We start from the raw sequence: 26,306 nt of genomic DNA on the forward strand, positions 1-26,306 counted from the left end.
TGATGTTGTAGTGTATTTAATTTTCTATTTCAAACAGCCAAATAAACAGGTCACTTACCTGTAACTGATGATCTTCGAGTGGTCATCTGTGCAGTACCACACATGGGATGGGTGCCTGTGCACGACCTTGACTGGAGAACATTCCAGAGCTTGCCTCAGGAGTCTTTTTTGGTGGGCTCTCTTCCCGCCCTGGGGAGCAGGCATGCACTGCGCATGCCTGGAGCGGAGGAGAGAGCCGCCTCCCACTCAGTACCTTAGAACATAACAGGTAAGTCCTATCAACTCAGGGTAAGTGAACAGGAGATGCCAGCAGTGGGGAAGGCTGGGTGGGATTGTGGTACTGCACAGATGACCACTCGAACATCATCAGTTACAGGTAAGCAACCTGTTTATCTTCATCATGGTCTCTGTGCAGTCCCACACATGGGTGATTAGAAGAGCTGAACCAGGTGGAGGAGGGAGCTGGCAGAGACAATAAGCAGGTTAGGACATAGCAGTATGATTTCAATTTACAGGTCCTTCCTGAAGCAGCAGAAGCATCAGGTGAAGAGAGATCGGAGCACCGCCTGGCCAAATGCAGCATCCCGTCAAGCTCGAACGTCCAGTGTATTAGTGGGACACGAAGGTCGATGTCGAGGACCACGTAGCCGCAGCACAGACATCATCCAACGGGACACCAGCTAGGAAGGCTGTAGAAGTCGAAACTGCTCTTGTGGAGTGAGCAGTGATACAGACGTGTATGGGTTGGTTTGCCAATCTCCTCTTTGAGAGGAGATCGGTTCACCCTTGGACGGGGGACCATAGGCAACAAAAAGCCTTGGAGACTTTCAAAAAGGCTTTGTTCGATAGAAATAAAAAGAGAGTGTCCTCCAGACATCGAGGCAGTGCAGGGCTCTCTGAGGTGCGTCAGCCGGGTTCGAAAAGAAAGTAGGTAAAACTGAAGACTGAGATAGATGAAAGGCAGAAATGACTTTAGGTAGAAAGGAGGGATCTGGCCAGAGAACTACCTTTTCCTTGTGGAAAATTTTATATGGGGGACCTGTATGCAAGGCAAAAAGATCCTCTACCCGGCGAGCCGTAGTAATAGCAATTTAAAACGCCGTCTTCCATGAGAGGAGTCGAAGATCCATCAAAACCATCGGCTCGAAGGGCTTAGTTATGAGTTGCGTCAAAACTAGGGACAGACTCCAGGAAGGCACGAGTGGCTTTCAAGGCCGGCAGAAATGAAGGAGCCTCTGAAGGAAAGACTTTGTCAGGCGGTGTGAAAAGACAGTAGAGCCCTGTATTAAAGGATGATAAGCCGAGATGGCAGCCAGGTGTACTCTTAGAGAAGAGTATGCAAGGCTGGATTCCTTCAAGGACACAATGTAGGAGAAGATCTCCCATAGAGAAGTGTGGGTTGGATTGAAGGAGTGTTGCAAGGCGTAAGATTGGAACCTCCTCCACTGCAGACGAGAGGTATTGCGAATAGTCGGTTTCCTTGTGTTAAGCAACACATTCGACACTTCAGGTGAGAAGTCTAATGTAGGATCTTCCACGCTGTCAGCCTGAAGAAGGTCAGGTTGTGGTGGAGGATCTGGCCTCGATCCCTGGACAGAAGATCTAGCACATGAGGGAGATGACAGAACCGTCCGTTGGAGAGTCAGAGGAGGTGAGGGAACCACACTTGGCATGGCCACCAAGGGGTGATGAGGATGCAGAAGGTGGCGTCGGCCACAATCTTTTGAAGCACCCTGGAGATGAGAGGAAACGGGGGGGGGGGAGGAATAAAATAGGGTCCCTGTCCATCTGTGATGGAACACATCCCCCAGAGACCAAGTGGTCGGCAGACCTTGGGTGAAGAAGAGGTGGCAGCGGGCATTCTCCAAGGTGGCAAAACCATTGACAGTCGGGTGACCGAACTCAAGGAAGACTGGTCGTAGATATCGGAGATGGAGGCACCATTTGTTGTCTTGTGGGACTGAGCAGCTCAAAAGATCGCCGTCTGTGTTCTGAATGCCAGGGATGTGTATAGCGGAAAGCATGATGGAATGATGAAGACACCAATTCCAAAGGCGGTTGCTGTCCAAAGGTGAAGAGAAGCGGTGCCGCCCTGCTTGTTGATGTAAAAAACACTTGTGATATTGTCCGAGGCAACACGGACAACCTTACCTTGTATGATCGGGAGGAAGGACCTTAAGGTGAGATGCACTGCTCGAAGCTCCAGGAGGTTGATGTGAAGAGCACTCTCTCGAGGAGACCAGATTCCCCTGGCAGATAACGTCCCGCATTGGGCTCCCCAACCCCAAAGGGATGCATCTGTGGCTAAAGAAATCTCCAGAGGTGGATGTCGAAAGGGCATACCGGAGAGGAGATGTTGTGGAAGAGACCACCAAGACAGGGAGGTCAGTACGGGCACCGGGATTGAGAGCTTTGTGTGCCAAGAACTCTATTGAGGATCGAAAACACGAAGGAACCAGAGTTGAAGGGGGTGCATTCTGAGCCTGGAGTTTCGTACGGCAAAGACAGTGGATGTGAAGTAGCCCAGGAGCCTCATGACTGACTGAGCCAATTGCTGGGGACATCTAGTGAAGGTGGACATCAGCGTGATTATGTCCGAAGCCCTGGAATCTGGCAGGAAGGCAGTCTCGGTGGTGGTATCAAGGTGGGCTCCTAAGAATTGGAGAACCTGCAGGGCCGGCTCGCTCACTAGGCGAACTAGGCGTTCGCCTAGAGCGCACCAGCCCTTAGGGGCGCCAAACTGCACCCGCCCTCTCACCAAAAGCCCCCCCAAAGCCCTGCATTTCCATGGCCAGGTGACCACTGCCGCTGCCCGCCGCCTCTTTGGCCAGCTAACTTTTCCCTGCCTGCCCCCTCGGCTTCCCAGCGGAGCGCTTCTCCTCCTCCTCCTCTTCGCTGCTGGGGACTGGCAGCTGCAGCAGGAGCAGCAGGGCTGGGGGAGCAGTGGCTTGTGAGCGCCCCACTGGTCAGCCTCTTCTCTGGGTGCCCTGACGAGGGGTGCCAAACTGCACCCGCCCCCTGTCACCCCCCCACTGGCTCTGACCACGGGGGGCACCAGAAGGGATCTTCGCCTAGGGTGCACAATAAGCTGGGGCCGGCCCTGAGAACCTGTACAGGTTGGAGTGCAGACTTCGACAGATTGACGCACAGACCTAAGGTCCGGAGAAGGGCAAGAGTAGAGTGGGCGTCGTGGAGAAGTTGAGTCTCCGTAGGAGCCACAAGAAGCCAGTCGTTGATGTAGGGGTAAAGGACAATCCCCTGACGGTTTAGCTCGGCAGCAACGACTGCCATCATTTTCGTAAAGACCCTGGAGGCCGTAGACAGGCCAAATGGAAGGACATGGTATTGGTAATGATCGCCTCCGACAGCGAAGCGTAGGAATTTTTGATGTTGAGGGCAGATGGTAATGTGAAAATAGGCCGCTTGCAGATGTATCGATGCAAGCCTCCCAGACTTGGGGAGAAGAGGGAGAACGTTCATAGATGTGATGGAGTAAGTTTTCTTGGCAATAGCATCAATCTTCCGACCCTCACAATTGGGAGGAGCGGACTGTCAAACGAGTTGATTAGACTTAAAAGAGGAACGAACAATAATCGAGTTCAATGGAGGCTGATTGAACAAGAATTTTCCAGAAAATTCTTGAACTTTATAAAGGCCATCATAACGTTTCGATATTGGAGTGACGGAGGCAGGATGGTCCCAAGACTCCTTGAGGACCGAAAGATGGACCGGAATGAGTTTCAGTAGAACCCTGCACTTGAAGAGCTGTAGCCATTTGGGTAACAAGCTCCAAATAGGCTTTCGGGCCTTCTGTAGGAGGGATGGAACCCGAGCGACCGATCTCGTCCGTGATAGGAAGGATATCAGGGTCAAGATCACCAGACACAGAATGGTCAGATACCAAGTCCGGAGAAGGTGATTGAAGCGGTTGAGAGACATCAATAGGCGTTTGGTCATCAGTGGGAGGATGATAGTAAAGGTAAAGGTTCCCTTGCTCGAAAGCTAGTCGAATCCAACTCTAGGGTTGCAGTGCTCATCTCCGTTTCAAAGCCGAAGAGCCAGCGCTGTCCGAAGACGTTTCTGTGGTCATGTGGCCAGCATGACTAAAGACCAAGGCGCACGGAACGCTGTTACCTTCCCACTGAAGTGGTACCTATTTATCTACCTCCAATTTCTTGCTTTTGAACTGCTGCGCTGGCAGGAGCTGGAACTAGAGATGGGAGCTCACTCCATTATGCGGCAACTCGGGTCTTCAGCTGTTGAACTACCGACCTTCCACAGCCTGTAGTTCAGCGTCTTAACCACTTGAGCCACCACAGCTCCTGGGAGGATGATACCGAGGTTCTACTGGAGAATGCTTCAGAGCATCTGTTGACATCGATACATCTGGAGGCTGATCGAGACCCAGGGAATGGACTGAGGCCACTGAGTGGGAACGCCTGGAGTAGGACGAAGTCGGCCCGGCCTCCGTAGCAGTCAGTCTGTCCAAACCGGTCATAATGATCTCGGCGAGGGGTAGAAAACCTGGAGTAAGAGCGAGGGTAATACACTCTATGGTGCCTGACACCTGGAGACCAGGATCTATAATCAGACGCCGATCTTGATGGAGAGGGCAAGTGATGGTAATGGTGTGGTCTGCGAGTATAGCGGGACCTCGACCTGGATCGACTTTGCATGAAATGCTCCCTGTCATCCAAAGGGTGACTGAGAGGCACGATAAGAGGAAGAGTGCTGGACAGGCGACTTTGAACGCTGACCAGGTGGAATACGCCCTGATGGTGAAGACAAGATAGGCGGCGGAGTCGGAGGCTGAAGGCTAGGTTTATGTGAAGGCGGAGCCACAGAAGATAACACTGGAGTCGATGTTGAGAGACTGGAGATCACTACAGGATTGAGCTTCGGAGCTGAAGTCGACATTGAGGGCTTTGATTTTGACTTAGCCGACTGTTTGTCTTCATGCTTTTTAGATTTATGCTTTAGGGGTTTCGCATTGTCGGAGTGTTTTTGCGGAGCAGAAGGCTGGGACATGACTGAAGGCATAGGGCGCAAGGCTGCTTCGAGGAGAGATGTTCTAAGTCGGGCTGCCCTATTTCTATGGGCCTGATGAGTAAAGTTTGCACAATGTGGACAGGAATCAACACGGTGAGACTCGCCCAGACAAAACAAAGATCGTGGCCGTCGTTGGAAGGAAGTTTGGCTGGGCAACGGCGACACGTCTTAAAGAATTTTGTTTGTCCCATACAAACACCTCCCCGGCCAAGGGGGGTGGGCAGACAGAAATGAAAGTGAGGAAAATAGTAAAGTTCTTTTTTTTTTTCAGGAGAATAAGTAGGAATAAAGAAAAATGAGAAGAATAAGAAGACGAAATTAGGTAGAAAAGTACTCAGCTGAGGCAATTTAAAGAGTGATGCTAGCGAGGTGTGAACACGAAGGCACTCGAAGAAGAACTGAGTGGGAGGCGGCTCTCTCCCCCACTCCAGGCATGCGCAGTGCGTGCCTGCTCCCCAGGGTGGGAAGAGAGCCCACCAAAAAAGACTCCTGAGGCAAGCTCTGGAATGTTCTCTGGTCAAGGTCGTGCACAGGCACCCAACCCATGTGTGGGTCTGCATACAGACCACGACAAATATCTTTTGGATCCAGGAACACTTCCAGGCTGCAAGACTGATCTATGAGAGGGAATGTGGCACTATACACAGTTTATTAATCCACAATATCAACCAAGGGTTGCCAGTAATTCAGTGGGGACAGGGGACCCCACCCCAGCTCCAGTTTCCCACCACTGCTCTGAACAATGCACCTTAGAATAGTCATGTTTCAGGAGGGTAGCTGTGTTGGTCTGCAGTAGGAGAGCTAGATTCAAGTCCAGAAATACTTAGAGACTAATAAGATTTTTGAAGTATAAGCTTTTCGGAGTCAAAGCTCTCTAAAGAAGGGAGCTTTAACTCTTGAAAGCTTATGCCTCAAAAAATCTTGTTGGTTTCTAAGGTGCTAGTGGACTTGAATCTAGAATAGTCCAAGTAACTCTTAGTTCTTTATGTCCCTGTGTAAGCTTTTGCTAGGAATTTTGTACCGCTTCTGTATAATCACCATTTGCATTTGTTTTGGAGAAAGGAGGATCTAGCCATTGTCAGGCATGTCTGCATTCTTTCCATGTGAAGACTCTGTGGTATACTTCATAGACTTGCCCTTGAAGGCATTTCAGAGCCCTGACCTGGATAGCCGAGGCAAGCCCAATCTTGTCAGATCTCGGAAGTTAAGCAGGGTCGACTCTGGCAAGTACTTGGATGGGAGACCTTGGAATACCAGCAGTCGGGAAGTGGGAGCAGGCTTTATTTAGCCACCTCTCTGAATATCTTCCAAGCCCCCAGTAGGGGTCAGTCACCAGAGGTCGCCATGACTTCCAGGTGTGCACACACTCACATGAGTGCACATGCACACACACGAAAATATACAAAAGGAGTGAAAAGACATTTCAGAGACTTACATTGGTCCAGAATGTAGTCACATGTCTTCTCTGCAACTAGCATCAGATGAAAGGTCATATAGTATCTATTTATACCTTAACTTCCTAGATGTAATCTTTAAAAGCCCTAAGAAGAGATTGGATTTATATCCCGCCCTTCACTACCCAAAGGTGTCTCGGAGTGGCTTACAAACTCCTTTCCCTTCCTCCCCACAACAGACACCCTGTAAGGTAGGTGGGGCTGAAAGAGCTCTGACAGAAACTGCTCTTTTTCAAGAACAGCTGTGCCAGAGCTATGGCTTGCCCAAGGTCATCCAGCCAGGTGCAAGTGGAGGAATGGGGACTCAAACCCGGTTCTCCCAGATTAGAGTCTGCACACTTAACCACTACACCAAACAGTAACCAAACTGCTTTATTTAAGAGAAGATCTCCAATATAGCACTGCCGCCACTGCCCAAGGTAAAATTTGCCTCTTTGAGAGATTGGCAAATTGGGATTGGTTTTGTCTAAATTAGAACTGCTGTTAGTGTTTTGCGTATAAGGTTTCTGATTAAATGGGCTTTTCCCCCTGGTACTTCACTATTGTAAGCTTTTATAAGTGTAGAAGAAATGGCATTGTGTTTAATGATCATTGTTCATTGGCTGTGCTGAAAAGTTCATCTTATTGAATGCAAACTTTCTACAATGCTGTATTGACATAATACAATGCATGTACAGGATCATTCCAAGCAGTAGTCAGGATAGGATTCTTGCAGTATTTAATTAAATACCGAGTGGCATTAGGTTGTGTTGCACCATTCAGAGCTGCCACTCTGTGTCTGTCATATACTCAAATAATACAAATGGAGAGGTGCTTCAGTTTTGTATATGAGAATCTTTGGTGTTGTGAAAGTACAGATTTTTTCATATAATTGTTCATTATATGAGTAGACAACTGACAGACAGTCCAGTAGTTGCATAAATACAGATTTTAGGTATGTATTTTTTATGAACGAAGGCATCTCTGAAATCAGATACAAACAAACAGGCATCTCTGTGACATCAGATACAAACAGATACAAATCCACTGATTTGTTAAGGGTAATTTTGATGCTATTAGACATTTTATATGCATCACTGTTAAAAGTTGTGGAAATGTCAAGTGCTTGTGCTTATTGGTCAATATTGTATGGTAGGACTATACAGATGTGAGCCCATGAGGAATTGTGCAAGGGGAAGGGCAGTTTGGGAATTTCAGCCACACCTGCCAAGATCTCCCCATCCAAGTCACTCTAGACTCCTGGGAATATGAACTGGCAGCTCTCTGCTCATCCTCTCCCCATTTTTCTTTTAACTGACTGTCTGATGTCCCCAGTATTTTATATATTTGAGAGCATATTTAGTCCTCAGAAGGTTTGTGTGTGTGTGTGGTTTACTTACAGCCAGTTTTTAAAGTCATTTTTCTGCACACCTGGGGAGTCCCTAAGCATGTTGCAATCCCTACCTTGTCTGTGGTTGGCCCAGTGCTGCAGCTTTGATATTCTGTACTGAGGCCAGCCAGCTTACTACTAGATATAGTGATTCACCCCTAACTCTAATTCCTGAAGGATGCCTATTGTTTTATGTTATTCTCTCACTGCCCTGGTATGCTTATTATAATCTTTTCTGGCTAAAAAAGAAACTCAGCAGAAAACAATGAGCATGCTTTAGCAATCATTGTTAGCCTTGAATGTATTTAACTGAGTTTAAATGTGGGAGAGATTCATTTTGCTTACTAATTTTTTTCCTATTATAGAACAACTTGGTTTCGTATTCAACTACAATATTACTAACATATGAGAACAAAAGACTAGTATCTAGCTAAGAATTTCTGACACAAAGCTATTGAATAGTTTGCAAATTTATCATTGCTTTCTAAAAGAAATTCAAGGTGCATGTATCTATGGAATAGTTGTAAGATCTTACAATTTTTGACAGCTGTGGGTAGATATTTTAATGTTCCACCTCCCATTTTATTTAAAGCTTCCCAACTGTGAGATGAAAGAGAATACAAAACAAAATCTTCCAGATGTCTTCCACTGTTTTGGATACTTTCTGACAGTACTCAGGTTTTACCTCCTCTTGTTTTCCTAGTCTATAAGCATTCTGAGGAGGCCCTGAGGCTCAAAAAGGTTGGGAACATCTGAGTTATGAACTGTGAATCCAGGGACCAATTTGTAGTTCAGTTTTATAGAACAAGCTGCTTCTGTGAAGCAGGCATAGCTTATGCAGTGGCTAAAAAGTCCATGTGAATTTGAATAAAATTTGGTCTTAACATGGATGAGTTTAAAAGGCGAGAACCATGGAATTAGTCTCTGGATTCTTATTTATAGTATAGGAATATTAGTAAGGATACCCTGTCACTAACCATCTTAAATGGCTACCATAATAATGGGGGGGAGGATCTGATTATGAAGGAATGTAGTTTTTTTGTATAGGTCCAGCGATCTACCACTTAAACTACCAAGCCATACACAGGCAAGCATGAGCAATCAGGGTACTGCAAGAGTATTAAGCGGCTGACTTCCTGTTAATTATTAATGGATACTTTAAGCACCTATTAGCATTTTAAACATTTCTGAACACCAGAGGGAAGACTTAGAATGTTTAAATAGTTTGAAGTTTTTGTGAACTTCCCTTGAGAATAATTAACTCACGTAGAATATAAATTATGTATTGGTGTCTAAATTTTTCTGAAAACCCTTCACCTCTGTAACAGCTTCTAGATCAGTATTCTACTACACTGTTGTTTTCAAAATGTTATTGGGAGAACAGATTTCTCAGTCACTCCTTGGTTATCAAGGGACAAGAACATCTAGACATCATGAAATTGTCTCAGTATATCTTCCCATATACTAAAGAAGTAGTTTGCTTGGGTTGATTTTTGTAAAGCCTGAAAATGCTCATAAACTGCTAAAATATAACAAGACATTGGCTTCAGAAAGCTTACCGTTTTCAACAGGAGAAAATAAAATCAGAATGAACTGTAAACAATCCGTTTATATGAAATTAAACTTATAGAAAAATAGTTGTAATAATCAGATTAATCAGTTTGGGGGGGGGTTCTCTCTGTTGCTAGGTAGCTGCAATAAGTACTATTGTAAACCGTGGAACACCGTTGAAAGCCTTTGTATTTAGAAATTACAATCACCTACCTGGAGTCAAGTCTCACTATCTTGGAGGTTGTCAGTATAAATTATGGCAAGCAATTCGAGCATCATCTGCTGCACCGGGCTACTTCCAAGAGTATGTTCTGGGCAATGACCTTCATCAGGTTAGTTGTAACATTTCCTTTTCATTATTTTGATTTCTGAAGCATTGTAAGCCAAATGAGCCATTGCCTGGTGTGTTTGTCCCAATCAAAAGCACAACCAGTAAGGATTCTGAAGTGAGAAGGAAAATTTATTAGAACAAAGGGGAACCCAAGCCTCAAAAGCCTGAATTCCAAAGAACAAGTGAAGTTACAAACTTTTAAATAATTGTGCACAGCCTTTTGGACATTTGCAGACGTCCACACCTTTGCTTAACACCACATACCTTCCTGTCCCATACATGGTTATTCTCACAAATTCTTATCTCTTGTATTCTTTCAACTATTTATCTATACTTCCATTAGTGTTGTCTGCTTTGATCAATGCTTGACAATGCAGGTAACTCCCTAGAACTTCCTCTAATTTGCAAGGAAGGATAGAATGTATCTGTGACCATTAGACAACCTTTCTAAATTATGGTACTTGGTGTGGAGTTCTCCACATACCATATGGTGAAGTTTCTCTTTGTTATTCTAAAAGCAAGCAGTGAAATCTTCTATTGAGCCATTACTTCTCAGCCTTAACCAAAAATTCAAAATGGAGTTTCTTTGGTCCTTGTACCACAGGACTGCTAAGGCAAGTCTTAGTTTCACAATTATAGCTTTGTGTTGTACCCAGAGAAGTTCCTCAAAAGCCGGTCACTTCCTGCAGATCTTGGACTTATATATTGGACATTCTGGCTCTGTATTTCTTGGGTTTGTTCAAGTGCTACAAAGCCCTTTCTAGTCACAATAAATCACTTGTTATGTGGAGTTTATCCCTACTATTTAATACCTGTATTTTTTAGTGCTGAGTCTACAATTTGCATAAAATCTCTGCTGAAAAGGAGAGCTTCTTATATTCTATACTTTTATCACTTACAAATAATTCAAATACATATTTGTAAACTTTCAGTTGCACTTTTTAAATGTTATGAAGCTCTGGACTTGCTTCTGCTGTCACCCCTTAAAGTAAGCCAGAGAGAACTGGCCATTTCTAGTTGAGTGCATTACTTGTTAGTTGGTTTCGTACAACAGCATAGATGTTCATAGTCCTCTTCTGATTTCATTAACCCACTGATAATGAAGCTACAGTGTTATGATCTCTAGCAAAATTCTGCATGTTTCAAAGTATGTTGACAAACCTTAACAGCAAGGAGCCTGCAGTGGAGGTTGTGTGCTGGTGCTAATTAGTAGATACAAGAGCCCTTTGATATATGGCATTAAAAATTCATTGTCTTTGGTTCTTCCTTTCACTAATGAGGCTGCTAAGTATGCTAGTTCTTTGATGTGTGACAGAATTCAGAGAGACTTAGAACTGTTTCAGATTTTCTAATTTGCTACAGGGCAAGCAAAAAAATAAAATAAATAAATTCCTAGCTTAAAAAAAGTATACAAATAAATAATGTGATGTACAAGCTGTTTTCATGTTCTACGTTTCCACATAGACATTTCATATCACTTGAAGAATTTTAGTTTCTACAGAACATTTGTAAGGCAAATCTTAAATGGCCATTTAACAAAAGGTAAGGAGTAAGCACATTAGGTAAAATCAACTCAATTGTTTATGGTGATGACTGATATCCTAATGGAACTAGATGCATGGCTAGATCTAAAGAACAGAGAGGTTTCTGCTTGCAGAATCTGTCTTTCCAAATTTCTTGGTTTTCTACAACTTTTCCTCCTCTGTGCAAATGCAAAAGTTGCTCTTGAAGGGATGGTTGCTTTTTGAAGTGGGAAATATGTGGAAGTTATGGACATCTTTGAATCAATGAGTTTTGTATTGACACCAAGGAATCATTTGAGCCAGTCTAGGGAAATATTGTTTCAGAACAGTTTACTTGAAAGTAAATCAAGTGACTCAGCTACATGGAATTTGGGATGGGATTACTTAGAATTTTCAGGCTTTTAAAATTTGTGTTTGCAAACTCTCAATGTATTGGGGATTTCTGCAACTATTGTTGTGTTCACAGTCTGGTATTTAGTAACAGTCTAACTCCCAGTATCCTCTTTGATGTCATGCAAGCAAAGGCTTGAGTAGGGGTGTGTACTCAGTATATACCGAGCCGAATACAGATTGGAGATCTGTACTCGGCTACTGAAATAGCCCTGCCCAAATAAAAGCTGCTATTAATCCGCTTTTATTCGGGCGCAGCTAAAAGGTATTTAAAGAGACTGCAGTGGCACGGCTCAGTGAGTGAACTGAGCAAGCATTTAAAGTTAAATCCCTTCTCCATTAAATCCATTCTCTGGTCCCCATAGGGTAAACAGGACCCAAATAAATTTGGTAATCCTGATTATTTCTAGAATCCCAATATCATACCGATACTGGGATTTGGGAATATCAGGAAATACCTATATTTTTTAGGTTCAGTGCACCCCTAGTCTTGAGGTTTAACTTACATTTTCTTGTGCTTCTAGGGTTGAATTTTCAAACCAAGAGGCAATATTGGTTAATTGAATCTGAGTTCATGCAGCAATTGGGCATGGTGTAAAGAGTGAGGCTATGCTGCTTCTTGGTAGAGCTATGGCAATCACGGAGTGCTCTCGCCACCTCAGACAGCTATCAGAAGGGGTAAACCAGAATCCAACCCACCATAATAATCATCTTAGGACAATCTGACCCAAGGCATGATTGGCAAGCAGATAAAAAATGGGGGGTGGGGATACATGGCATCATCTCAGGTTGATTTTCAGGCACAATTAAAAGCAGGACCTAAAAGCACTTGCCAGATCTGAACAGAAAGTTTGCAATGGAAGATAGGCTTTTTTCAAAACCTTGTTCACTTTCATGTGTGCAGTGATCTTGGTCAAAAAAATATACCTGCAGTAGCCTGAGTAATAGTATTTCACAATGTCCTGGTTCAGGCAGGCACTTGAGGCAATAGGCATAGTCCAAAAACAGTCGGGGGTCAAAGCACAGCTATTCAAAAGTCCAAACATCAAACTAGAAGGACAGATCCAAGGAGCACAGGCCAGGTCACGGTCCAGAAGGTCAAAGCACACAGAAATCCAAACCTCACAAGGGTTATGGACAAGTTGTTTCCACACTGGCCCTTTCTTTTCTGGCTGCTTTTATCTTGAGTAATTCAAGGACAGGTGCAAGTCTTCAATGGCTGAGCAGCCTACAGGACTGTCAGCCCTGATTCTACACTGACTCCAACTCATAGGCAGAGGTTGCCCAGTGCTGGGCTGCCAGTTGTGCACTGCAGCACCACTACTGCACCTCCCTCCGGGCCTGCCTTCTCTGGTGACCCCAGGGGTGAGGCTGGTGGCTTCAGGGCCTCTGCTTCAGCTTCTGATCCCAGGATGCAGGACTGAAAGCATGGCACACTGACTACAGTCTGTGACTCCCTGTGTTCACCTGATGGAGGCCTCACCTTGTCTGGTGGGTCTTCTAGAGCATCCAAGGGCTGGGGCCAGCTTTCTCCATCACTTTCTCATCTGAGGAGGTGTTGGCAGGCATACCCACAACACACAGCAAAGTGGCATAGTAGCGATTGTCTTTGAAAAGCACTAATTTTTTCTCCTCTCCCCATATGTAAATTATTTCAGTGGCATAATGGAATGAGGGTCCTTGAGCAGTGACAGATGCTGTCATATCCTTACTCCTTAGCAGAAAATATTTAATTTGTAGTGATGTGTTAAACATTTATGCAGGAAGATACACATATACAAGCAGGGGTCCTGCAAGGACTTGTGGGGGGCATTTCATTTTTCCTTCCCCCACAATTTCTTCTTTTTCTTACCTTGAAAGCCCCCATGGCCTCTTTCCTTACCACCTACCAGCCAACCTACTTTTATCTGCTCCCATCTTCAGCTTTCCTTCCCTTCCTACACCTGGCAACCTTTTCCCAGGAAAACTCTAGCCAAGTTTCACAGTGTTTGTTGGAAGAGGCCCAGATGTGTGATGGGAAACCTGCAAGGATTTGTGGAGGGTACCTAGTCTTCTCCTGTGTCCCATCCTCACACTGTTTCCTTTTTCTCTCCTGGCAGGCCCCGTATCCTCACCTTTCCCTGCTTCCTTTCCCAGCCACCAACAAACCTACCTTTTATTTGCTTCCCACCTTCAGCTATACCATTTATTTAGATAATTTATACCCTGTATTTCTCCACAATGGGGTCCAGAGCAGCTCACATCATTCTCCTCTCCTCCACTTTAATCCTCACAACAGTTCTGTGATTTAGGTTAGTTTAGGAATGTGATTTAGGTTAGTTTAGGCCATCAAGTGAGCACCATGACAGAGTGGGTCTCTGAAACTGGGTTTTTCAGGCCCTAATCTGAAACTCCAACTACTGCCCCACACTGGTTTTCATGGGGTGTGTGCTGTTGAACAACCTGGTCCTGGCCCTGATGAACTAGCCCTTGCAGGCCAACACAGCACTAGAAAGGACTCATCCCTCCTCATGGTTTTTACTGATATTTGATTTACTGATAATGTGATTTTATTTGTAAGCCGCCCTGAGCCCGCGCAGCGAGGAAGGGCGGGGTATAAATTGAATAAAATAATAATAAAATAATAATAAATATTTATTTATTTATTTATTTTATTCAATTTATACCCCGCTCTCCCTGCCAAGGCTTGAGACTCCATGCTTGCCTAGCAAAAGCGCCTGAGGGCTTTCATTTCTGAAAGCTACAGGTTCTTCTATTCTTTTGGGGTGTTTTAACCCACAGAGTTTTTTTTTTTTTTTTTTTAAGTTCAGATTTTGGAAACGCAGTTTCTGATCCCCACTCTGCCATGCAAGCTTACTGGGTGACCTTGAGCCAGCCACATTCAACCTAACCTAAGTCACAGGACCCATTTGGAAAGAGAGGCAAGGTATAAATGAAGAAAGCAGATAACAAATGGGGGCCTATGAGATTCACGTGGAAGAATCCCATCTCCTTCCCACTCTCACCGAGTCCAGCGTAGCCCCTGTGCTTTCCCTGGGCTGCACTGCTGCCACTGGGCCCAGTGCAGCTTCCGGGCTGTGTGGCCATTGCTTGGCCCAGCAGTGAGCCTTGGTCTGTGCTGCTCTTTGGGTCCAGCGCAGCCTCCATGCGCTCCCTGGGCTGGGCTGCCACTGCCACTGGGCCCAGTGCAGAGAGTGTTGTTTTACTTTGGGGGGAATTTAACACACACACTGTGTACTTCTTTGAAGATTTCTGATTTTTCTGCAAACCCGGGGGGGTGATTCCAAGTTTGCAGAAAAATTTCTTTAGTGTCCCTGTGGCCCTGATCCGTGGATTTTAGGGTTGCCAGACGCCCTGGCCTGGTGGGGTTTACCCACTTTTGGAGGGTTCACCTCATTGCCGGTGAGCTGACCAGCAGGGGAGGCCCCACCCCAAACCCAAACACCTGCAGCCACCCCTCTACCTTCTCTTTTGAGGGAGGAGAGGGAGAGGAGTGGCTGCAAGCCGCATGCCTGAGTGGGGCCACTGGCTGCAAGCACTTAAAGGGACCCCTTTAAGTGATTCCAGCTGGTGGGAACTGGGCCCTGTGTGTCCAATCTCCGAGCGGGGCCCACTGGCTGGAAACACTTAAAGGGGTCCCTTCAAGTGCCTCTGGTGGGGACTGGTCCCCATGCGCCCAATCTCTTAATGGTAGTGCACAGAGCCGCTGGCTGCAAGCACTTAAAGGGTCCCTTTAAGTGCTTCTAGCTGGCAGTAACCAGGCCCCATGAGCCTGAATTGCAAGCAGCATTGCCGCTTGGAGTTCAGGCACGCAGCAGCAGCCACCGCCTTGCAAGATTTAAAGGGCCCTCCGCCTTTTTTTTTTTAACAGAAATTTTATTGAAGTTTTTCAGCTAACAAAACATTAAGGTATTACAAAAATTCTTCAGTGTGAGGATACATAGGTAAGTAATCTAAATTTCAAGAACAATAATAATAAACAAACTTGCATAAACTTGCACAATCTAACCTATTAAGGGCCCTCCACCTGATTGGCAGGCCCTTTAAATCTGGCAGGACATTATGGAGAGGGGTGGCTACCGACGATAGTTCTTGGGGGCTGGGCTTGAAGCGATGACATCCCCAACGTGATGTAATTGCATTGGGGATGCCTTGCCCCTTCCCGGAATGCCTCCCAAAGTCCCCCGCCAGGGATGACGACGGACCTGGCAACTCTAGTGGGTTTAGATATCTGCAGATGGGGGGCACGTGTTGCTAATAGTACATAGATCCCTTTTTATATGAAAGCATAACATGCCCTGTAGGCAGGGCCGGATCTAGATGAAGAGAGGCCCTAGGGTACTCCACTTGTGAGGCCCCTCCCAATCCCCCATCCTAACGACTAGAAGAAAATGGAAGAGTGTTATAAACAAAATTAAGTGAAGCCAAGGATGATGACAGGTATTTAAAATTCTGCAGTTCACAATTTCTCCTTTAAAGGACATGAGATGTTATTGTTAAATACCATAGTGATTGAAAAAAATGCATAAATGTTAAAATTAACACTGAAAAACTTTTGTAGTAACTGAACTTTGTAAACCTTTTGTGGAATAAGCATTAATTTTTATGAAAAAGTTGTAATGTTATTCTTAAAAAAACCCTTGAGTTTACAAATTATATTGCCTGGGAATATCATGATTACCTGACAGTGTGGCACTTTTAGGATCTATTTTATGTTGTCATTAAACAGTTTTAAAATACATTTTAAGAAGTAAATATTGTAAGACTAAATACTGTAAGACTAAAAATGTTTTTTTCTAGCATTCCTCATAGCAAAATCATCCAAAACTTCATCAAAATTTGTTTGTCTAAGTTTGTCACTTTCAATGTACAGAATGCTCAGTGCGGACAACTTCTCTTGAGACATCATGGCCCTTAATTCATTTGTAATTGTTTTGAATCTTGAAAAACCCCTCTGGCTGACTCCTGGGGTTTGGAGATTAAAACCCCTAAATTTGGGTTTCTCCTGGAGGGTTGGCACCTGCACATTTTGGGCTTTTTCCCTCCCAGGACCCTTCTTAAGGCACTGGTAGTGGGCAGAGCGGGGGAGACTCCATGGTCAGAGCACCAGACTGGGGTTTTAAACAAAGAACAAAGATTTTATTGACTATTTACAAGTAACAGGATTTTAAACACAAAAAGGCACTTTAAATCAAATACAGAAAGGAAAACACCACCTGGCACAAATAAAATAAGAGAAAACTGATCCCTATACTTATTTTCCCTCGGGATGAGGTTCAGTTACCAACCTGCAGCCTGGCCTCCTGCCTTCTACAGGTAATTCTGGATCCCTCCGAGGATCCCTTCCCACTGCTGCCTTCCCTGATCCCCAAGGCCTCTCTCTGCCAGTGGGCAATCTGCAGCAAGAGCCTCATGGTCTCTCTGAGGGTTGCAGGACGACTCCCCCCCTCCCAGGCTGGCTGGAGCATTTATATCTTTTTACTTCGTCCCCTGGCTTTCCCGCACTTTTTGGCCATAGAGGCATCTGGGATTTGTAGGCCTACCCTGGAGTTTTGCCCTACTTTCCAGGGTAGGTGGCCATTTTAACTAAACAACCTAAATTAAAGCAAACACAAGATGGAGTCTATTCTGTCACATCCAACAAGCCAACCCTATAGCACAACATCATTTTCCAATCTAAACATTTTCAAAAGTTTATAAACTCCCAAAATTGCCAAAAGGATTCAAAATAATTTTCTCCAAGACACATGCAATTAGGAGGCTTGAAAATGATGCAAAAACATAGCTTAATAATTTACTATAATTTCTCATCTAATAATTCCAGCAGCAACAAACACCAGGCTCCCATCCAACAATCAATACTAGCTATTTAAAAGAGCCAACTGCCAAAAAATGTTATATAAAATAAATATGTAAAACTTTGATTAGATTCTGCAATGGCTTTAGAACAATTAATCTACTATTAATGTATGAAGCAGTATTGTTTGGATTTATTGGCATGACAATTGACACCATCAATATTTCTTTTCATATCCAAGAAGTTCTGAGAAAGGGGTTGCAAGTGCACGCTGCAGGCACTGACAGGGCTCTGTGAAGTGTGAAAGATAGACTTCCCTGCCTGGGAGGGGTGAGGCCAGTGCCAGTCACATGTGCTTGCTATGTTCAAGCCAAGGAGGAGGGAAAGAATGAAAGGTACTCGGGAGAGCTTGCTTGCCTGGTCTATCTGCCTAGCTGGCCCCCCACTCGCATTCTCCCACTGCAGCACGTACCACTACTGACCTGACCCTTGAGCTGGGGAAGGCTGTGCAGCTGGTTGTTGACTCTGGGCTGCTGGCTCTGGAGTCCTGGAGTCTGTACTCTGAATAGTGGCACCAGGGACCTAGAAGGGGCAGGGCTGGCCTTAAGGCAATTGGAGCAATTTGGCCAAATTGGACCCCGCGTGCCGCTCCTAAGGGGGCCCCTGCACCAGGGCAATCTAGATGGATTTTATTTATATCTCTAAGATTCTGCAGACTTTGGCTGTGAACTGGGGCCTCACAAAATTTTTCCCAGTTGGGCCCCAGAGTTTCAAATAGGGCCCCACTGGCTGGCCCTGAGTCTCATAGTTGCTGGGCCCGAGTTGCCCTGCCCTCACATGAAGTCTTGGGCTTGCAATTTTGGGAGAAGGGAGACTGCCCGCTAGGGGGGGGGCAGGACTGTAGAGGCCCCCTAGATTTAGAGGACCTAGGCTTCAGCCTACTTAGCCTATACATAAATCCGGCACTGCTTGTCGGATATTAATATATATCTGTATAATCAATTTATATTTTAGCTGTTGCCCATTTTTGTTCTAGAGCTACAGAACAGGATTCATAGGGCTCTGAGTGTTCCAGCAAATTTGTATACAGTTATATTTTCCTTTTCCTGTTTCTGAATGCACTTTATTCAGTATGAAAAATAGTGAGTATTAGATCTGTTTTTAAGCAGTCTTTCAACTGTTGTAGGCCAGTGCTACAATGACAGGATCACTAATTGTGGTATGGATTTCAGGGTACTGGATTTCATCAGCTTGGTCATTTGGTAGTAACCAGAGTTAGGCTGGTTGTAAGTTATAGAACTTGACAAGAGTGCTTTCTCCTAGGAGTGCATCCTTTGCTTTGCTGCCATGGTATTAAATTCCGGCACTGGGAATTGGCAGGCAGTAGAAATATGTGTGGTAAGGGCATCTGTGGAATTTGGAAGAGATTTTCAACTGCTAACCCATCTCCAGTAGTAGTACCCTTTACGACTTCTCTGTGAGGCTTGTGCTGCAGTTCAGCCATACTTTCTACTCCTCACCCATCTGTTATGACTAAAACTAAAATTCTGGTTACCAAGGTAGATCAGCTGTCTTAAATGTACCACAGCTGTGTCCTGGACCACTAAAGGACAGACACTAAACTACCCAGATCTACCCATATGGTTGAGGATCAGGCACAGGTTTTGGCTTTGCTAAATTTTAAGGGTTAACCTGAGCTTTTATTAAATGAACCAATGCAGACTTTTCTCTTAAGTTGTTACTACATTTAGTATTGTGGTGTATTTTCCCCCTCCACTATTAGAATTCAAGGCTTTAATTGTCATTCATGAAATGTATTTCAGTAAAACTACTGCATTTTAAATGTAGCAAAAATATCGAATTAGGTAAGCAGGAAACAGTTAATCTCACACTTATTTATGCTCAGTGAATTCTCTTCCAAGTTAGAAATGTATAATATAGTAATGTATATAAAAACTTTAAATTTCAGTTAGAAGTACAGTGAAGGACAACTGCAGTAATTCTCAAGCACGCATTTGCTAGGATAAAGATTCTCAGATGCTTTACATACGTAACAAACATTCTAAGGTTGCATGTTAGGTTTTAAAATGGAAAAAAATGGCATGTGACAAGTTTATTCACAACCTCGCCTGCCTCTGTGATCTGCTTTTGCTAGTTCAGTGTCTCTTCTTTTTCCACAAACACAATGAAGGTGAACAACAGAGCAAGTCTGTGAAAATGAACTAGAAATGCAAAGCATGTCTGCACAGGCATTGAGGTGAAATGGTTGCTATGGAGTCAGCAGACTCCAAGTATCGGAATTGGCTTTGCTAAATCGCATCTTTCAGTACATGATACTCAGTTCACATAACTTACTGTGCAAAGCAGGTTTTTTTTAAGTGTTGTGTACAGTCTGACAGCTGTTGTGCATTTTTTAAAGATGAAGGGAAAATTTTGAGAGTGTGAAAATGTACAGTATTGTTAAGACAGGAAGAAAACATTTGAGTTGGTAGCCTCCTGTTAGGTTCAATGAGAAAGTAATTTTCTTTGCTACTGTTGGCCACTTCTGTACTAATGGCCATTTAAGTAATGCCAAACACTCTGGTAGCTGCAAAGCATTTTAAAAAGCACTGCCATTTGTCCTAGGCATCAGATATTGAATTGCACAAAGAATAAAAATTAGTCTTCTGGCCACAAGATCTAAATGGAATCTTAAAAATTGTAAGTAAATTGATGTCAATTCCAAAGGCATAAAAACAGTGCTGACAAAACTAGAAAATCCTTCATCTTGTTCTTAGCTCTTCCCATCCCCCTACCAAGAAAATCTGCAGAGCTGTGAGAAAGGGAAAGAAAGTAGAGACACCTGTTAAAGAACAGTCAACCAGAAATACACAACATAATCTTACAACAGTTGATTTAAGTGGGGTTTATCTTTGAGGAAGGCTTGCGCTTTTCTCCCATCTTCCGCATGTGGCTTTTGAATAAAACACAGTGGGGATATTTACTTTAAAAAGAAAAAAAAACTTGGCCTTGAGCTTGCAAGGAATAATCAAAGCTGAGTTACAGGTATCGGTATTTTATCCCATTACATGTTTCCTTCACACTTTTAAAAAGGGCTCTTTTCAAGCAAGTGCCATAAATTCCTTTGACAGTTGCAAAGCTAACATTTAGAAGTTCTTATCTAAACCTAAACATTTTTAATGCTAGAAACAGCCTGAAAATCAAAGATCCCTGTGTTGAAATTATAATAGATGTCCATTATTCATTCATATTCTCTCTCTCCCCCTTTTCAGTAAAGTTGAATTTAATTTACAACCAAGAGTAGCACCGTTAAGATTAAATCTTTTAAATGTTGCCAGTGTGCCGATTGTAACAGCAGGGCAAGGGATCAATGTAAGAATGCAAGAGTACAAAGAGAGGCAGAGATGGCTCATGTATATTTGGGGAGCAGTGAAGAGAGAAACTTGCAGTTGGAGTCAGAATAAACAGGGAGCAAAGAGAAGACAAAACAGAGGGCAAGGAAAGGCAACATGAGAACTGAAGGGAGAATAAATAGAATGAAGTACTTGTCAGTTTTGGCCACTTGCCATCCAGCTCAGTGGAATCTAGGTCTTATGTATGCACTCTGTATGGATGTGTAATACATCATTCATTTTACAGAGAATGGTTTTTACTCTTAATGCTACCTAAGGATCTTAACTTCACATTTTTATGTCCTTCAACAGGTCGGCATGTTAAGACAAATATTGGAAATGTAAGATACGGGTGGGAAGCTTCTTTCATATTTGGAGGAAGTGGAAAGATGTGGTGTTATATTGGAGAAGGGTTCATGAAATACTGCAAAAAATATGTTTGATATCGCTACCATTTAAACCAGAAATGTTTTTGATTAATGTTATGCACTGAGGTAAAAGATAAAGTTAAGCACTATTATACATATAGTTACGGGAGCAAGAATTCTTTATGCTACATATTGGAAGAAATCAGAGATACCAACGAAAGAGAACTCTTGACAAAAAAATTTGAAACAGCAGAAATGGATATACTGACGGATTCGTTGAAAGACCAAAGTAAACAAAATGTGAGAGAAAATTGGACATTATTTTATGAATGCGTGAAAAGCCATGAAAAGGGAAAATCATGAATAATGGATTACAACTATTATAAACTTGGGAGAAACTTAACTTGAACTGTAAAAATATGTACTTTTTCAGGAATCATAATAGAATTGATTAAGCATCATTAGAAATAAGTGAAAAAAGACTGGAAGCAAAGGTTTAAGATGAAAATTGCTTTGTAACAGCTATTATATAAGCCTGATGGAAACCTTTCCCCTATGTATTATCCTGTTCCCCTTGTCCTCCCCTCCCTAAATGTCCCATATAGTAGGGAAAATTAAATAAAACTATATAAAAAAATAAAAAAGTAAAAGCTACTAAAGATTTTACTGAGCAGTCAGTCTATTCCATAAACTTTTAAAATTCTGCTTTAATCTTCTAGCAGCTTAAAGTTTAAACAAATGTACAACAGCTACTCAAGGATATGCTTTAAATTTGGAGGATCAAGAAGATACTGCATTTTGTGTATTTATTCTATTATATACCAAAAAATCTTTAAATAATGCTTTCATTGAATGAAATTCATGACAGATGAATCACTACCTCCTTTGAGAGTCCTTTGTTAAGATGCACATTTAGAAGCTATTTTGACAAAATTAAATTCAAGGGAAAAGACTGCAGTTTAGTGGAATGCTTTTAATGAGCTGTAGTAACTTATACCCTATGAATTTTAACTATTAACTTCAAAATACTATAAAGCACAATGAACAATCAGATCCATGCCACAATGACTTGCATTCTGATAGTCTGACACAATATTCTGACACACCTCAAGAATGTTATGCTTGAGAGTCGGCGTCAGGCCAGTTTGGTGTAGTGGTTAGGAGTGTGGACTCTAAACTGGGAAAACCAGGTTTGAGTCCCTACTCCTCCACATGCAATGGCAAAGGCATGTGGAGCCTCCTCGATGGCAAAGGCAGCTGAAGCGGGACCAGCACCTTCGCTGGCATTCCAGCTCTTCCCCCAGCTAGGCTGTCCTTTTTATTTTTATTTTAGTTTTGCGATTTTTAGCCCACCCTATCCTGCAAGTGGACTCTGGATGGCTTACAGCATGTCATAAAACCATAAACATTTCCATAAAACAATAATACATTAAAACATTAATGCAACAAAATTAAAAATTTAGGTAAGTAATTTAGAATGTACCTATACCTAATGGCAGCTCGGCTGTCAATTCCATTCCAGTGTACGCTGAGTTCATGCCAGGAGGGGTGGTGGATCACTCTGATGGAGCTAAATCAACTGCACCTGGTGCCCAAGATGTAAGTGGCACATGGAGTGCTTCAAGCAGGGGAGACTGATGTTATTTGACATCCGCCACCTCAACTCAAGGCCTGGCAGGACAGCTCTGTCTTACAGGCCCTTTAGACACCTGGGCTCTTCTAGTTGATCCACCCAGAGAGCCCTGATGCCATCTGGGCCTCCCAATTTTGCAGCCCTAAAATACCAGACATTTAAGTGTCCAGTATTTTCCCATTTTTTTCCTGGACAGTCAATGAAGATACTAGACTATAGGTCAATACCAGATAGTTGGCAACCCTGGCTTTTCTACGTATGAAAAACGGGGGATGGAGTCCCCTGTCCATCAGAAAAGCTATGCTGGGGTTCATGGAGCAAAAGATGTAGGGCAGGGGCTGTAGTTAGATGGACTGTTTCATGAGACAGAATGAAAAATTGCCTGAATCCGTCCCATGATTTCAGTTTAATAAATCTAGTTTATTTAAAATAAAGTGTTCTGAACCCAAATAGATGCTATTTGTGTTAACCACCTTGAGATTTAAAAAAAAAGTTTTTTTCAGTAGACTAATTTATAAAGCAACACAGTGTTTACTATATCATGTTAGAGCGCCATCTGATTTTAGCCAAAATTAAAAATAATGTGCACTGAGAGGCTACTGTTCTTACTTCTGCTGTAGGCAAAGTATATTAACTGTTCCAGAAAGAGTTCAAAAAGCTTTTGTAGATTGTACTGAAAGCTTAATCAAAGGACTTTCTCATCAAGGCAATGATCCACATCACTGCTTTATTTACCGCAGCTGTAGTTTTTAAAAAAATGAGTTTGTTTTTATTAAGAATGCACTTTGCTGTAGTTTGCTTTGCACATTAGTTTTTAACTGTTGATGTCAATTAGATAGTCCTATCACAACACTGTCTCCTAATGACAGTCACTTAACAGAATTCTGTGCCTGCAGCTGTTAGGTCTTCTTCCTCTCCTTATTGTGCTCATTTTGGCTTTGTAATCAATGCTGCTATCTTCCCAATAAGATATTCCATGATTCTGACAACCTTTTTGATATGCAAAATTCATTTCCTAAATCCAACTCACATTAAGTTTCCTAGTTAAAGGCACAATGAGAGTGCTTTCTTCTTTACATCGGAAACAAAGGAAAGAAGCTTCTTTCCTACAATTAGTATCAGCTATTAGGATTTCAAATCCTGTCAATTAATGCTTCATTTGTTTTCTTACAAAACCCACAGCTTTGCCAGGGTATTTACATTACACTGTGATTTGCAGTAATAGTGCTCTGAAAACTGACCTCCAGCCTCTGAACATGGTTGCATTTCTGATGGACCCTGATGTACTTCCCTCTGATTCATATATCTTGCTGAGCAACTCAGATGTGCAGCTAGCTATTTTTCCTTTCCAAAACATGTGTGTGCCTAGATTCCATGGACTGAACTCTTTCAAGCATATATTGCTACTACTGTATCCGTGAACCTCCATTTCAACAGATCCATCTAACAAACTACAGCTTGGTAATTACGTCTTGACATTTTGTTGAAGGAAATGTTAGATTGCATGGTGAAGTGATTTAAGGCTTGCACTAAATGTGTGAAAGGTTTGTTATGAGGATTGCATAGCCTAACAATTGTAATGTTTAAGGCATGGCTGACTGGGAAAGAAAAAAGACCATGGGTCTTAATTCCTGACTTTTCTATGTTTCCATAAATTAAACTACAGTTAGGACAGCAACCTTTATGGCTTATAGTTAGTGTAGAATAATGCTCTTCACAAAAGAAGAAAGCTTCAGTTATATCAGACAAAAGCCACAGTGTGCTTTGCTATGTTTAAAGAACTATGATGGAAGATGAAAAATTTTCTTCATGTAAAGGGAGCAGCAAAATTGGAACTATAGGCATATGTATGAGTGTTTGTTTTTGTACATGTTTGCAAAATCTGTGCAGAGTTTGCAGTGGAATATTTTGTCCTTCACAAAGAACACTTGTTCACCATTTTTTGTGCTAGAGAAAAGTATCTGTCTTGTTTGTTACTTTTGGTGGCCATACCAGTTAAAAGAACTTCCTGTCATAACTATAGCTGCAATCTATAGGCATGCAAACTGATTCTTGTTTCCACTCTGCTTGAGTATAAATTCTTCATTTTCTTTTATGGAATACATCTTATGTAATTGAGGCAGGAGAAAGTTTGAGCTTGTGTTTCACTCTGACTGTGATCCAGGGGAACCTGTGTCATGTGACATTTAAGATCTTGGACATGTTTCTTTTGCCTGCTTCCTGAAATCGTCCTCTTTGCTCTTTGTTTCTAGCACCTTACACATAAAATGAACATTTTAACTTTCATCCATTCATTAACAGATTTAACCCTGTCATTTAATAAATTAATTCTGCCTCTTTTGTATTCTGATTTCAAATGAAATAGATCATTTTCAAAATTAGACAAAGCCTTGTAAGTAACTGGAAGTATTATGTGATGATATATGGCAACTGCTGTACTGTTGTTACCTGTATTGTTGAATTTGTAGTATTCTCTTCTAAAGACTCATGAGATCTGTTTTCTTGGAACAAAGAAATGTGTACTATGGTGGTATTAAATTCATGTATATTATGATTGATCAAATCACAGTCTTTATTGTGTGCCATTATTGTCTCAGAACTTTACTATTCCGTCATATAGAATATACCAGAATTAACAAACTGGTGTCTTCTAAGAATAACGGGGTAAGGAAATCACACCCTCACACAAAATCTTGCTCCCCGCACATGCCGTATCTCTCTTCCCAGCCTTTTCTCCATTCTCTCCCTCTCCAGCTCATTATCTACTGTCTGTCTCCCAACTCCTTTCTCAGTGTTTCTATCACCACCACTGTTTTCCCCCAAACCTGGAGTTATGCCAGGATTGCCTAGGCCAAGGCTCCCATGTTTCAGTTGCTAAGCAGCTCCACAGTGTCAGTAGTGATCATGCCAGATCTGTAAGTATTCTCAATTTGGGGGGACTTTGACCCCTCAGTTGTGCAGGGTTTCTTACTTCTTTTTTGTCCTTGGGGATTTCTCTGCAAATCCGGGGGATTTCCCCCAAAGAGTTGTATATATGCATGTGTGGGGAAATCCCCTGGATCTGTATGGGCCCATTGTGCAAATGTTTTTATTTGCACTCTAGGGCCATTGTTTGTAAAGTAGGGCCATTATGTGTAAAGTAGGGATGGGCACGAACCCACAAACAAACCCCGGTTTGAGCATGAACCAGGCCGGTTTGTGGTTTACAAACCAGGGGTTTGGGAGAATGTGTCTCCCATGATCCACGCACAAACCTCCATGTTTTGTATGGAGGTTTGTGGCAGACACTTTCTTGAGCTCCGAAGGCATTTAAATGCCTTCAGAGTTTATTTCCAGGTCTGGTGGGCCACCTGGAAGTGAGCCCCAAAGGCATTTAAATGCCATTGGATCCCACCACCAGCCTGCGGCTCCACCCGAGTGAGCGCCAAAGGCATATAAATGCCTTCAGA

General features: G+C 43.0%; 1 protein-coding gene across 2 annotated transcripts in view; it reads left to right on the top strand.

The window, feature by feature from the left end:
* The window catches only part of PNPLA8 (patatin like phospholipase domain containing 8), a 59,722-nt gene that overhangs the window by 27,317 nt on the left and 6,099 nt on the right, over window positions 1-26,306 (top strand). For both annotated transcript variants that reach the window (XM_015415282.1, XM_015415281.1), the window contains exon 8: window positions 9,561-9,755. In XM_015415282.1, coding sequence (XP_015270768.1) covers window positions 9,561-9,755 — 195 coding nt within the window. The remainder of the gene's footprint in view (window positions 1-9,560; window positions 9,756-26,306) is intronic.

This window comes from Gekko japonicus, unplaced genomic scaffold, assembly GCF_001447785.1.
Source record: "Gekko japonicus isolate JY-2015 unplaced genomic scaffold, Gekko_japonicus_V1.1 scaffold453, whole genome shotgun sequence".
Lineage (NCBI taxonomy): Eukaryota > Metazoa > Chordata > Lepidosauria > Squamata > Gekkonidae > Gekko > Gekko japonicus.